General features: G+C 46.8%; 1 protein-coding gene across 5 annotated transcripts in view; it reads left to right on the forward strand.

Annotated features, from left to right (window-relative positions):
• Window positions 1-13122, forward strand: part of CTSO (cathepsin O) — a 24956-nt gene that overhangs the window by 6594 nt on the left and 5240 nt on the right. For 4 of the 5 annotated variants that reach the window (XR_004349988.1, XR_004349987.1, XR_004349989.1 and 1 more), the window contains exons 2-7: window positions 33-141; window positions 711-850; window positions 3988-4155; window positions 5588-5709; window positions 10288-10451; window positions 11030-11122. Coding sequence is in view for 2 of the 5 variants with exons in the window: in XM_032632643.1 (XP_032488534.1) it covers window positions 33-141; window positions 711-850; window positions 3988-4155; window positions 5588-5709; window positions 10288-10451; window positions 11030-11122 (796 nt within the window). In the remaining 3 variants the exon portion in view is untranslated. Of the gene's footprint in view, window positions 1-32; window positions 142-710; window positions 851-3987; window positions 4156-5587; window positions 5710-10287; window positions 10452-11029; window positions 11123-12651; window positions 13069-13122 lie in introns of those variants that run through there. The other variant, XM_032632644.1, reaches the window with a different exon arrangement.

The following is a 13122-nucleotide window of genomic DNA, read 5'->3' on the forward strand; positions in this document are numbered from 1 at the left end:
ATACAAATGAGTGTGGTTTTTTTTCCTTTTAGGAAAGTCTTAATAGACATCGATACTTAAATTCTGTATTTCCTGGTGAAAACTCCACTGCCGTCTATGGAATAAATCAGTTTTCTTATTTGTTCCCTGAAGAGTTTAAAGGTACGGTGCGATGGGGCTACTAGTTGATTAGTTTCCCGGCTTTAACTTGTTTCCTTAACTTTTGAGAATTGTTCAATTGTGAAGCTAGTAAATCGAGTAATACTTAATATTTATTAAATGCTTAATAAGTGTCAAGCACGTACCTGGTGCTGACAGTTAGAAAAATAAATCCATGTTCACTCTCTTCTAATTATTGCTTAAGAACTAAATACCGTAAATATAGACATTTCCACGTGGCTCTGAGGGCTAATACCTCATCTCTCCTCCAGTTTTCTGTGCTGTTTCTATTCAAGACACCCATGGTTCCATGGGTTGTGATCAAACAAATGATGTCAATTATACTCATCTTTTTTTGACCTGCTTCTATCAAACACGTCATTTTATGTGACAGCCCTGGCCCTATTGGAGGGATTCTCATCTTTGTAGCTTTCGGCTAATCCATTTCATGTATGGAAAGGCACAAAAGGCAGACTTTATCAGAAACTCCACTGTTTCTGTTGAAACGTCCCTCCAAAAGGAATCCCTATAATATAATGTGGGTTGCCTTTTCTTCTCATGTGTATCCTCAGCTATTTATTTACGAAGCAGACCTTCCAGTTTTCCCCGGTTTCTGGCGGACACGCACACATCCATCTCCAACGTGTCTTTGCCGTTAAGATTTGACTGGACGGACAAGCACGTCGTCACCCCAGTGAGGAACCAGCAGACAGTACGTTTGTTTTCTTTTCCCTTTTGATCAGTGTCTGAGTCACTCTTGAGGTCAAGTTCGATCAAACTTGTAAAGGAGCCATCACTGCTGTAGGTGGAAGGACACCCCAATCATCAAAAAATGGCAAGGCCAGGAGAACCCCTGGTAGGGGAGACGGATGTCAGGCCGGGCTCTCACTCTGGAGGTGAGCTCTGTGGGCGCCCCTCCCTGGCTGCCTAGCCCCCTTATCACGGTCCCCAGGCCTCTGCAGAACAGCGGGTGGAAGGCTGGAGGAGGTGAACTTGACCACTGTCGCTTGAGCCGTTCAAAAGGGAAACGACGTGGGCTTCCCTGGTGGCACAGTGGTTGAGAGTCCACCTGCCAGTGCAGGGAACACGGGTTCGTGCCCCAGTCCGGGAAGATCCCACATGCCGCAGAGCGGCTGGGTCCGTGAGCCATGGCCGCTGAGCCTGCGCGTCCGGAGCCTGTGCTCCGCAACGGGAGAGGCCACAACAGTGAGAGGCCCGCGTACCGCAAAAAAAAAAAAAAAAAAAAAAAGGGAAACGACGTGACATCAGGCACTGGCCCCCCATGTGCCCTGGCCTCTTGGGTTTATCCCCTGAACTCCCTCAGAAACCCTACCTCCATCCCCACCCCTACAGGATCACACACTTTGTACCTGTGATCCTTAAAAGTGCAGTCAGTTCTGCTGGAATGTGACATAGACGTTCCTAGAAATCACCAACTCTGCAAAATCAGGCAGTGAAAATGAGAGGGAGTGTAGAAGAAATGAGGTTAGGACTCAGCGCTAAAAACTTCGTGGCACACTAAAAAAAGACAGGGAAGTAGCACAAGTGGCAGTGCGGTTTTACATGTGTTAAATGATAAAGAAGTGTGTGAGTTCTGCAGTAAATGCAACCATTTACCACCCTGCGATATCACTTACATGTGGAATCTAAAATATGGCACAAATGAGCTTATCTATGAAACAGAAACAGACTCACAGACGTAGAGAACAGACTGGTGGTTGCCAAGCTGGAGGGGCTGGGGGAGGGATGGAGTGGGAGTTTGGGGTCAGCAGATGCAGACTAGTACATATATAGAGTGGATAAACGACGAGGTCCTACTGTAGAGCACAGGGAACTATATTCAGTGTCCTGTGATAAACCATCACGGAAAAGAAAATGAAAAAGTATACATATGTATAAGTGAGTCATTTGCTGCACAGCCGAAATTAACACATCATTGTAAATCGACTCTACTCAATAAAAACACATTTTAAAAATGCAGCCATTTACCTTGCAGAAGTCCTGAGTGTGCCTGTGAAGACCGCCTGGAATCAGAGGGAAAGCGGGACCCCAGATGTGGGTAGGCGTGCTCAATCACGAGGCGAGCCATCTCTCCAAGCAGACGGAGGGCAGATGCGCTTGCCCCGCACCCCCGCTGGGCACGAGGATGTCCACTGACCTGGGAAAGTTGGTCCCTAACCCCAGGGATGTGGCCCCAGTTTGTCTGCAGTAGAAACCTCAATGGGTCACTCAGTCTCCTCTCCTAAGACCGACGCTTTGGACCCACCAGTTCCCTGGTCACCGTCTAGTTAAGATGATCCTTTTTGCTTCCTCAGATTCTGTATTTATTGTTGTGGGTTACATTTTACCACCAAATCATCTGCTTTATTTTTGGATTCGTAATGAAGGGTGATGTAGTCTGAAACCCAGTCCATCCAGGGTGTGCTTACATTGTATTCAAGGCGAACTTTTAATTAGGAATCTTCTTACTAAAGGAAAGATGTTTTGGAGCAGGGACTGTCCCCCTGGGGCAGTGGTAGGTGGGTAACCTAAGGTGACCTGCATTTACAGTTCTCAAGGGGTGGGCACCCTGCTGGAATGTCCCCTAGTGAATGCGGTACCCTGCCCCAGGCACTGAAGCTAGAGGTGTAAATAAGGCCACTTTGAGGCCATTACATCGCTCAGAGCTTCCCTCCACAAACACCACCAGCTGCGTGTCCTTTCTTCGCCTGCAGTACCTGGTCCTGGGACTAAGACAGTTCCGCCCAGTTTCAAATCCCACTCTCTGCCTTTCTTGCCGTTCTTCCTTGTATGAAATTCTTGATCCTTTCCTTCCACCTCCTCCCTTTCTTGTAGGACCAGCCCTTTAATTCTTTTGCTCTAGTTTGTCCAGTGAGGGGAAGGTAAGAGACCCAGACTCAGGGAGATCGTCAGCCAGTATCTCAATGAGGAACGAGCAGTAGAGGTCTCCATCATTGGGACGTTTCCGGTGTTCATAACTGTGATGGGCTGAAGAGTCATTCACCCAGTTCCTGAGTCCGTCTGTGAAAGGGACCAACGTAGGCACGTGCATCCTCACCCCTGCTCACCTCATCCCTGCCTTCTAGCAGGGGGTGGGGTGGGGGGGGGGGGTGTGAGGTGGGGGTGGGGGTGGGGGGGGGCGGGGCGGCGGCGGGGTGGCCGAGCAGAGGGATGGAAGAACGGGCTGGGCGTTGGTACGCACCTTAGAGGCAAGCCACCTGTTCAGTGAACTGGCTCGAATTTTTATTTTTTTTTTAATGTATTTTACTGAAGTATAGTTGATTTACAATGTTAATTTCTGCTGTACAGCAAAATAACTTACTTATACATATATATGTATATTCTTTTTCATATGCTTTTCCATTATGGTTTATCACAGGATGTTGAATATAGTTCCCTGTGCTGTACAGGAGGACCTTGTTGTTTATCCATCCTATACATACTAGTTTGCGTCTGCTAATCCCAAACTCCCAATCCTTCCCTCCCCCATCCCCTCCACCTTGGCAGCCACAAGTCTGCTCTCTGTCTGTGCAGACTCGTTTTTGAAAAAGACCATCAGTTCAAGTGTGTTCCCAGTCTCTAAAATTCACTTTTATTTTGCATCGTCTAACCTGCAATAGTGATACTACTAATTTACCTTTAATGAGTAACTGGATTTTGATGCTTACAAGAGAATTTTGGGTTTCGTTTCCTTTTTTCAACTAGAAAGTCGACGGGATCAGCGTTTGTATTCTGTGGGCCTCCAGACTGTGCTCACTTGATTTGATCATCTGAGATATCAGAGATGTTGGCAGGCTTGATTTGCACGTTATTTGATAGTAAGTACTGCCCTGTTTCTGTCCCTGGCAGTGCGGCGGATGCTGGGCCTTCACCGTGGTAGGAGCAGTGGAGTCCGCGTGCGCCATAAAAGGGCAGCCTCTGGAGGCACTGAGTGTCCAGCAGGTCATAGACTGTTCATACAGCAACTACGGCTGCAACGGAGGGTCCCCGCTCAACGCTTTGAACTGGCTCAATAAGGTGACTAGGTCCACAGCCTTTTAACCTGCTTGTTTAATGCACATTCAGAATTCACAGACAGTCTACTCTCATTTACTGAATAATGTTTTCAAGGTCGGCAATGTAGCTAACCAGAGCTTGAATTAATCAGAAGACTTCCCAGTGTGACCATATCCGGAAATAGAGTCTTTAGGAGGCTCTGGAGGTTAAATGAGGCCATAAGGTTGGACCCTAACCCGATCGGACTGTGACCTTATCGGAAGAGGACAGGAGCTCTGTCTGCCCTGTGAGGACACGGTGAGAAGATGGCCGTCTGCAGCGCAAGGAGAGAGCTCTCCTCAGACGCTAACCCCGCCAGCACCTTGACCTTGGACTTCCAGTGTCCAGAACCATGTGAAAATCAATTTCAGTTTTTTAAGCCAAAAAAAAAAAAAAAGAATTGCTTCTGGGCAGGTCAGCCGTCAATAGAGAAACCAAAGTATGAAAAATCTTACCTGCAATCGGTGTTCAGAAAAATATTTATGTTTTTTTCCTCACGTTACTTAACAGATGCTTTTTTTTTTGCAGATGTGTGTCACATGACTCAAAGCTGAGAGCGTATTCATTTCCGTAGAATTTCCGAGTGTTCAGGTTTACAGGGGATTAGCGGTCAGCTGATTGGGTGCTCTCTGTAGGCGCAGGGCTGAGCCCACGTTGCGCGTCAGTAGCTGGCGTGGGGCTGCGCCCTGTCTCTCCCCCCCCAGAGGCTTCCCCAGCACTAAACACCCTCTGACGCTGTCCTAGGTCCAGCAGCAGTGGCGTGAAGCCAGCGATGAGGTGTTGTGAAAGCTTGTCACGACAGCGCTCCCCAAGCTCCAGGGCCCCCCTCTTACTCATCTGCTGTGTTTTGAGTCACCGCACACCGGACGCTGATGCTCTGTACATGTTATGGGCAGCAGTGGGTAGAGCGTGTGCCCGCGCTCACATAAGCCCCGCTCTCCGAAAGGGAGGGTTCGGTCCCGACAACCGTACGGGTGTGTGGCATTTGCCAAGTGAATGGCAGCGAGAGAAGTGGATGGAAGGATGCTTGTGAGCACACCGCAGGACCACTGCCCTGCCTGAGCCTCAAAGGCTTGGCAACCCAGAGCCAGAGCCGTGGAAGGAGAGCGGTGTACATGCCTGTACCCTCGGGAGAAGGAGAGCCAGACTTTATCATCAGATCGCCGGAGGTCCCGGGAAACGGAACACAGGAAATTCAGGAGCCAAAGACAAAGAAAGACATTGAGTTTAAGTACCTAGGATGTCCTTATAAAACACCTAAAGCGTTCATTTAAGATGTTCATAACTCAAAGAATACCCACACGATGAAGGTGTGGCCCAGGCTACCCTTATTTTGCCACATGGTAATAAGTTCTATTTGATTTCTGACACAACCGTGTGACAGAGATAACTTTGGGTGCGCATTTTCTTTTAGATGCAGGTGAAGCTGGTGAGAGATTCAGAATACCCGTTTAAAGCCCAGAATGGTCTGTGCCGTTACTTTTCTGACTCACATTCTGGATTTTCAATCAAAGGTTATTCTGCCTATGACTTCCGGTAAGTGTCTCCCTCTGTTGTGGTTTCCTCTGTATCTTAATTTATTATCTATTGATTATTTGGAATGAATAAGTTGATTGACAGCATCGCTGCCTACTCTTGTTTGACAATGGACTTTGTACTGAAAATTGGTAATCAACGTGGAGGTCTGTGTACGTTGTTTCTTAAATATGATCTGCTTTCTCCCACGTCATTACAAATAGAAACAACACACTTAAATTAACACACTTAAATCCAGTTTAAAGTATAATTGACACTCACCACCTCTTACCAAGTTTAAGTTTCACACTTACCTTTAGCATATTTCAGTCTTACTCATGAATCAATAAAAAGATTGTTCGGTGTAGACTCCAGCTAATGTCAAGCCGTCTACTTACCAAGAAGCATTTTTGAACGCACTCTGTGTTCCTTGCATTTCTCAAGTGATCAGCTGTAAGAAAAACATGGAGTGCAGTTTTCATGTGAGAGGCAAGTAGGCAGAGCATATGAAAAGCAGGTGACGTAGCACATCCTGTAGGCGCGATGGGGAGGCCGGAGCAGAGGACTTGTGTTGGGACTGGAAGGGTACAGTGACTTTGGACAGATTCAGGAGAAAATAACCATTTAAAAATTCTTTAAAAACACATGAAAAACTCAGAGCCGGCTAGAGAACCATTACGACCATTTGATTTAGTGCAAAATAGGTGCTCGGGGATGAGGAGAGCCACGCAGCGCCTGGCTTCATTTTTTAAAAATATGAAGGGAGCTTGTCACAGCGTTTCGAAACAGAGAAAACAGAAAGATTAAACTCAATTCAGCTAAAGTGACATTGCCCTACTACTTAGTAAACATAAAAGGATCTCTGGGTCCAGATGGAGTCTCCCCATGGGATCCGAAAGAAATCACGGGCGAATCTGGATCCTTGAGCAAAATGGAACCCTACTACGCCAGCATCCTTGCGTCCAAGGACGGCCAAGGGTCCCCGGCTCCCGTCTGCGGGAGGGGCTCTCACCAGGCGGCCTCAGGCCCCGAGGGGAGGATGCACAGAATCCACGATAAACGGGCAGGGTCGCTGAGCACGTCGGTCCCCACCTCCCTTGAGGGTGAAGTTCACGCACTTTCTAAACAAGCAAGTGCATCTCTAAGCTGTCAGCTCCTGGAGAGTCTAAGGGAAGCGTCTGCACACGAAGGAGCTGCATCTTCAGAGTGTCATTAGAAAGGACTCAGGGCATCCCTTGTCATGAGTAGGAAGTTAGGAAGCGACAAAAGAATAATAGGCATTAATCTGAGCCAGAGAGAGAGGGAGAGGGAGAGAATGCAAAGCTGACTGCTTGGGGCCTGAAGCAGGATTCCTCCAGCCCTTGGATTAGAAGGCAGAGGACCTTGTAAAATCCCTCACATTACAGCGAACAGTTAACTCTGAGAACACAGCGCCAAGCTCACTGCGTTAGACTCTGCAAGAACTTCCTTTGATTTATTCATTTATTCATATATTTACTGAACCCTGTTTTAGGTTCTGGGGATTTGGCAGTGAACAAAACAGACAAAAATCCTGTCCTCAGGACTATATTTTAGTGATAGAGACAAGAAATAAATGAAAGAAATAAAAGTATGCCTGGTCTGTTAGATGAAATAGCTTTAAAGAGAACAAAGCAGCAGTGGGGTGAAGAGGAGACATGGGAGGGGTGTACAGTCTCGGGACGGGAGCCCAGGGAGAGGGTCCCTGAGGAGGTGACATTTGAGTGAAGACGTAACCCTGCAGATACCTGGGGAAACAGTGCTCCCAGCAGAAGGAACTGTACATGCAAAGGCCCTGAGGCAGACATGGGTCTGGCATAGTTAAAGAGCAGTAAGGACGCCAGTGTGACCGCCACGGAGAGGAGAACAAGACGGGCAAGTGATGAGGTGACGGGTCGTCAGTGATAACCTGAGCAGTGTTACAAGAATGGCCTTAGACCTGGTGGAGACTAAAGCCCCACAGGGTATACTGAGGGATGCTTCTGAGTTCGTACAGGAGAGCATCACAGGGAACTCCGGGATTTTTGCCCTGAAAGACTGAAAGGATGGAGTTGCCATGAATAGAGCTGGGAGAGTCTACGACAGGACAGAGAACATCAGATTTGTAGGAAGTGACCCCAGGAAGCGCCCGGAGGGGACTAGGGCGTGAGACAGAGCGGGGAGAGCCGTGTGTCCTCGGGACGCAAATTAGTCCTGAGGGTAACTCGGCCCTCGGTCCTACTGGGGGCCTCTGGGATGCAGGGCAGGATGTGTGTGTCAGGGACGATGTCCCGCCGCAGTTGGCGCACATCACCTCCCAGGATTCAGTAGCTGAGGGTGCAGCGGAGGTAGCAGTGGGACATGGGCTTGCTTTCCAGGATCTTGAGGGGAGAAGGGCCTCAGACAGGAGCTGCAGGGTCTCCTAGTGGGACCCTGGCTGCCTGGCCACACCGCAGGGTAAGGGCCGGAGGGTGTGGGAAGGTCCCCAACCGTCTGCTGTGACCCGGCGCTGGGCAAGGCCCTGCCCTGGAATGTTACCGCTTCCACAGGAGGACCTGAGCCGCAGGGCCTGGTTAGGGCTCATGTCAGGCCAACTCTGAAGCTCATGCTTTTTCCCCGACCTCTATTTGTACGGTCATGCTCTCTTAGTTTTTGAGTAGTCTCAGACAACATCAGCCCAGGGCACAGCTACCAGCCAAACACTTCATAAAATCTTGTGGTGACTCTAAAAAGATCTAAAAGAAAAAACCACACTGAATCATAAAAGCAAAATGATCATTCGTACTCGGGCTGCGTTCTGCATTTTTGCTCCTCAGACCTCAGGAGAAGCATCTCAGGAGTCAAACTAGGATATGAGCATTACTATTTAAATAAACAAAAGGGACAGACATCATATGATATCACTTAGATGTGGGTTCTAATAAATGATACAAAGGAACTTATTTACAAAACAGGAACACTCACAGACATAGAAAACAAATTTATGGTTACCAGGGGACAGGTGGCAGGGGGATAAATTAGGAGTTTGGGATTAACATGTACACACTACTATATATAAAATGGAAAACCAACAAGGACCTACTGTAGAGCACAGGGCACTCTACTCGGTATTCTGTAATAACCTAAAAGGGAAAAGAATCTGAAAAAGAGTGGATACTTGTATAGGAATAACTGAATCACTTTGCTGTACACCTGAAACTAACACAACATGTATCAACTACGCTCCAATATAAAATAAAAATTTTTTTAAATAAAGTAAAATATTTATGGGTGAAACAAACAAGAAGGGAAGGAGCCTACTACATATAACAAGAGACTGAAACACTAGGAAGCAGTATACCACACTGAATTCTAGGGAGGTTGAGGTGCAAACCGACACACTTACCCAGGGTCTGTAACAGGTAAGACTCGCCTTAATCACCAAATCTGGATGACAGTAAAGATTAGGAGAATTCTTTGAAGACTGCGGTTTGTATCTTACTGATGTGTAAAATTATTAGTAAGCTCATGGAACAAGGTTTGATAATTTGATAGTAGTTCCATATTGGGCTAAAAATGGAAATAAAGATACTGTTCGGAGCATATTTTCACTTGTTTCCAGCCCACACTGCTCTGAAAGACAAGTGACCGCAGTTCTGGGGCTAAATGGAGCCTTTCCCTGCTGGTCTAGACCGTGGCGTGAACTCCTAGTTCCTATTTTCCAACAGCTGTGAAACCTCCCTCGTCCTGCCTCGAGCAGAGATGATAACTAAATCGTTTCCATCAGCCCACAGCGCTCATTGCCCTCCACGTTCTGAACAGCTTCTGTCCCACCCCCACCCTTCTCCTTTCTTCACACCATCCCTGTAAGGTGTCATTGATGTCCTGTATTTACTGTATAGCTTTTGTTACCTTTAAAAGGTGGCGGGACTCCCCTGGCAGTCCAGCGGTTAGGACTCCGCTTCCACTGCAGGGGGCACAGGTTCGATCCCTGGTCCAGGAAGATTCCGTGGGCCACGCGGTGCAGCAAAAAAAATAAATAAAATGGAAAAAATAAAAGGTGGAGGCGGGCTTCCCTGGTGGCGCAGTGGTTGAGAGTCTGCCTGCCGATGCAGGGGACACGGGTTCGTGCCCCGGTCCGGGAGGATCCCACGTGCCGCGGAGCGGCTGGGCCCGTGAGCCATGGCCGCTGAGCCTGCGCGTCCGGAGCCTGGTGTCCCACAGCCCTCCTGGATGGCCAGTCTTCCAGACTTCTTTTAGCCTCCATCGATTAGGGCTTGATAATTGCAACCAAACCTACTCCTACCCATATACAGATTAAATAGATCACTTTTTTTTTTTTTTTTTTTTTTTTATGCGTTACGCGGGCCTCTCACTGTTGTGGCCTCTCCCGTTGCGGAGGACAGGCTCCGGACGCGCAGGCTCAGCGGCCATGGCTCACGGGCCCAGCCGCTCCGCGGCATGTGGGATCCTCCCAGACCGGGGCACGAACCCGTGTCCCCTGCATCGGCAGGCGGACTCTCAACCACTGCGCCACCAGGGAAGCCCTAAATAGATCACTTTTATAAAGTATTTTTACCTGAAAAACTAAACTTCTTAACCAAACATTTCCTCTTTTGGTAGTGACCAAGAAGACGAAATGGCAAAAGCACTGTTTACCTTGGGCCCTCTGATAGTGGTAGTAGATGCCGTGAGCTGGCAAGATTATCTGGGAGGCATCATACAGCATCATTGCTCTAGCGGAGAAGCAAATCACGCCGTTCTGGTAACCGGCTTTGATAAAACAGGTGAGTGCTGGGGAGATGTGACCAATTGCCTTGCAGCTTGAACTCCAGCTTGACAAGTGATTGCCATCCTTTAAGACACTGAAACCTGGTCCTATTACGTCTAAGTCCTCATGAGCTTTACACCTTTTCACTAAACTTCCAGGTATACACGCCCTGCGGGTCCCACTGTCAATCTGGTAGATGTCTTGTTGAAATGACACTAAATTCGTGATCTAAATAATGGGCATTCTCCATCTGGAACGTTTAGGGTAACTGCTGGGAAAGAGAAGTGCTTATTATTTCATCATGCTTATCTAAGGATCCTGTTTTTTCTTTCTTTTCCTTTTTCTAAGTCCCTGGAAAAGGATGTGTGTTTTCATTTTCTGCAGCCACTGCATTAAGTGAAATGAATTCAAACACATTTTCCATTGATTGGCGTGTGACACTAGTACTGATCAAGTTTACTTGGCTGGTTTGTTAGCAGTTCATTACATTTTTTATCTTTTTCTTAGAGCCACTGCACTTTTCAATAACTGAACTTTAGATAAACATTCTTTCACCACAAATATGTTCTCCAAGATTTGTTTTATGTTTTTTAGGAAGTACTCCGTACTGGATCGTGAGGAACTCCTGGGGAACTTCCTGGGGCATAGACGGCTGTGTCCACGTAAAAATGGGAGGAAACATTTGTGGTGAGTCGTGAGTTGATATTCAAAACTCCAGGCTAAATGTCAAGGGAGAGACTTCGAATAGATTAAAATTATAGCCCATCCAGTCCATAGTGTGCGTCCAGGATACTTAGATCACTTTTACAGTAAGAATTGTCATCCTTTAACTAATTGATAAAAATACAACAGTGTTTTTTAAAAAAGACACTACTGTACACATTCATGTTTTTAAAAGGAAGAGGGGCTGTAGTGAAAGCCAGTGTAATGAGCAAAACATTGTAAGACATGGCGGAAATTTACCGAAGTTAACTACTTCCAAAACCAGAAAACACTCCACTTAGGAGGCTGAGCTTCTCCAGAAATGTCTCCAATTCCAAATTTACTTTTTATAATTGTATTACTTTCCATTATTTTATGTATTATAATACCTTCTCTAGGATCATCAAGAATCACTTTTTCTTTGTATCAAAATGGGTGAAAATCGGACTATTAGGGTTGTTTCTGATTTAATATGCCCCTTGTCACCTACAAAATTCTAGCAAAAAATTCTACTCACTGGAATTGAGAGGCTTAAAAGAATGCCAAACATGCTCTTTTGTTGAATAACATTTTTTATTAATTAACAACAAATCAAATTAAAGTAGTCATTTAAGTATGTTAAACGTATTCTAAAATCCATATTCAAATTCTGTTCTAAAATTTTTGATCTAGAAAATCAGCATATTTTCTGAATCAAGTTGGACCCAAACTATGCTGTGTATACAACTTTTTAAAAATTGTAGAACACCCCAGGCTGTGATATTTATGATAAAAGAGAGTTATGGATGGGCTTCCCTGGTGGTGCAGTGGTTGAGAGTCTGCCTGCCGATGCAGGGGACGCGGGTTTGTGCCCCGGTCCGGGAAGATCCCACATGCCGTGGAGCGGCTGGGCCCGTGAGCCACGGCCACTGAGCCTGCGCGTCCGGAGCCTGTGCTCTGCAATGGGAGAGGCCGCAACAGTGAGAGGCCCGCGTACCGCAAAAAAAAAAAAAAAAAAAAGAAAAAAGAAAAAAAGAGTTATGGAAAAATTTAAGAGCTTATATTTTGATTCAGTCTAGCGGCGACAGCTCAGTCGTTCCACAGAGCGGCATCCGTGTAGTTTAGTAAATGGCCTGTTCAGTCACCCCAGTAAACAATTTTTCATAAATTATTTATTAACAAGAGTCAGCCTCACAGAAGCTTTTCAGCCAGAGCGCAAGCACCCCTGCCAGGCTTCTGCTTTCAGCTTCACTGGGGCTCTGCAGATAAAGGGCCACTGCCACTCCTGGAAGCCCTGCTGCCCCCACAGTTTATCCCCAGCTGCGGAGTGAGGGGCCTGCATCTGGGCTGAGGGGCGGCTGCTTTCACAGCCCTGGCAGGGTTGCTGCAAGGACGTGATCCGGATGCTGGTTCAGCATCACTGCATCCCCACCTCTTCCCAGCCCCCAGCTACAAAGATGAGTCGAGATCATCTTTGCCCTGTACCCGTTTCCCGGTTTAAGTCTCCAAGGCCTGCCTGGTTCGTCATTATACAGGAATCCAGATCCTTTCTGAAAGGGAGTGTTTCCTGAAAGTTACATCCCTGGGATGGTCACATTACTCACGACCAGCTGCGGAAGGCGGGTAGCATTCCGTGGCCCCAAGAGATTTCAAAGACGCAGCTAATCACAGAGGAATCCAGTCTTCAAATAGGATGTTTGATCACTTCCGCCACGACATTCTGATCTGCGACCGCAGAGCACGCTGGTGATTTATTGAAATGTTGTTGAAGTTCAAATCTTAGAAGTTAAACTTTCAAATTGTGTTTAAAATAGTCCTATAAATTCTCATATTGCCTCTAAGCAATATGTATGAGTGCGACACAGATTTCAGATACATTCACCTGTTCAGTTCATAAGTCGTTTGGGGATTTTTAATAGTTTCTTGAAATAAAAATATTAGGTATCTCGTCTAATATCTGCGTGTGAGGTTGCCATGTCGCTATGGACAGGTAGCTATCACCAGTG

Source organism: Phocoena sinus, chromosome 5, assembly GCF_008692025.1.
Source record: "Phocoena sinus isolate mPhoSin1 chromosome 5, mPhoSin1.pri, whole genome shotgun sequence".
Taxonomy (NCBI): domain Eukaryota; kingdom Metazoa; phylum Chordata; class Mammalia; order Artiodactyla; family Phocoenidae; genus Phocoena; species Phocoena sinus.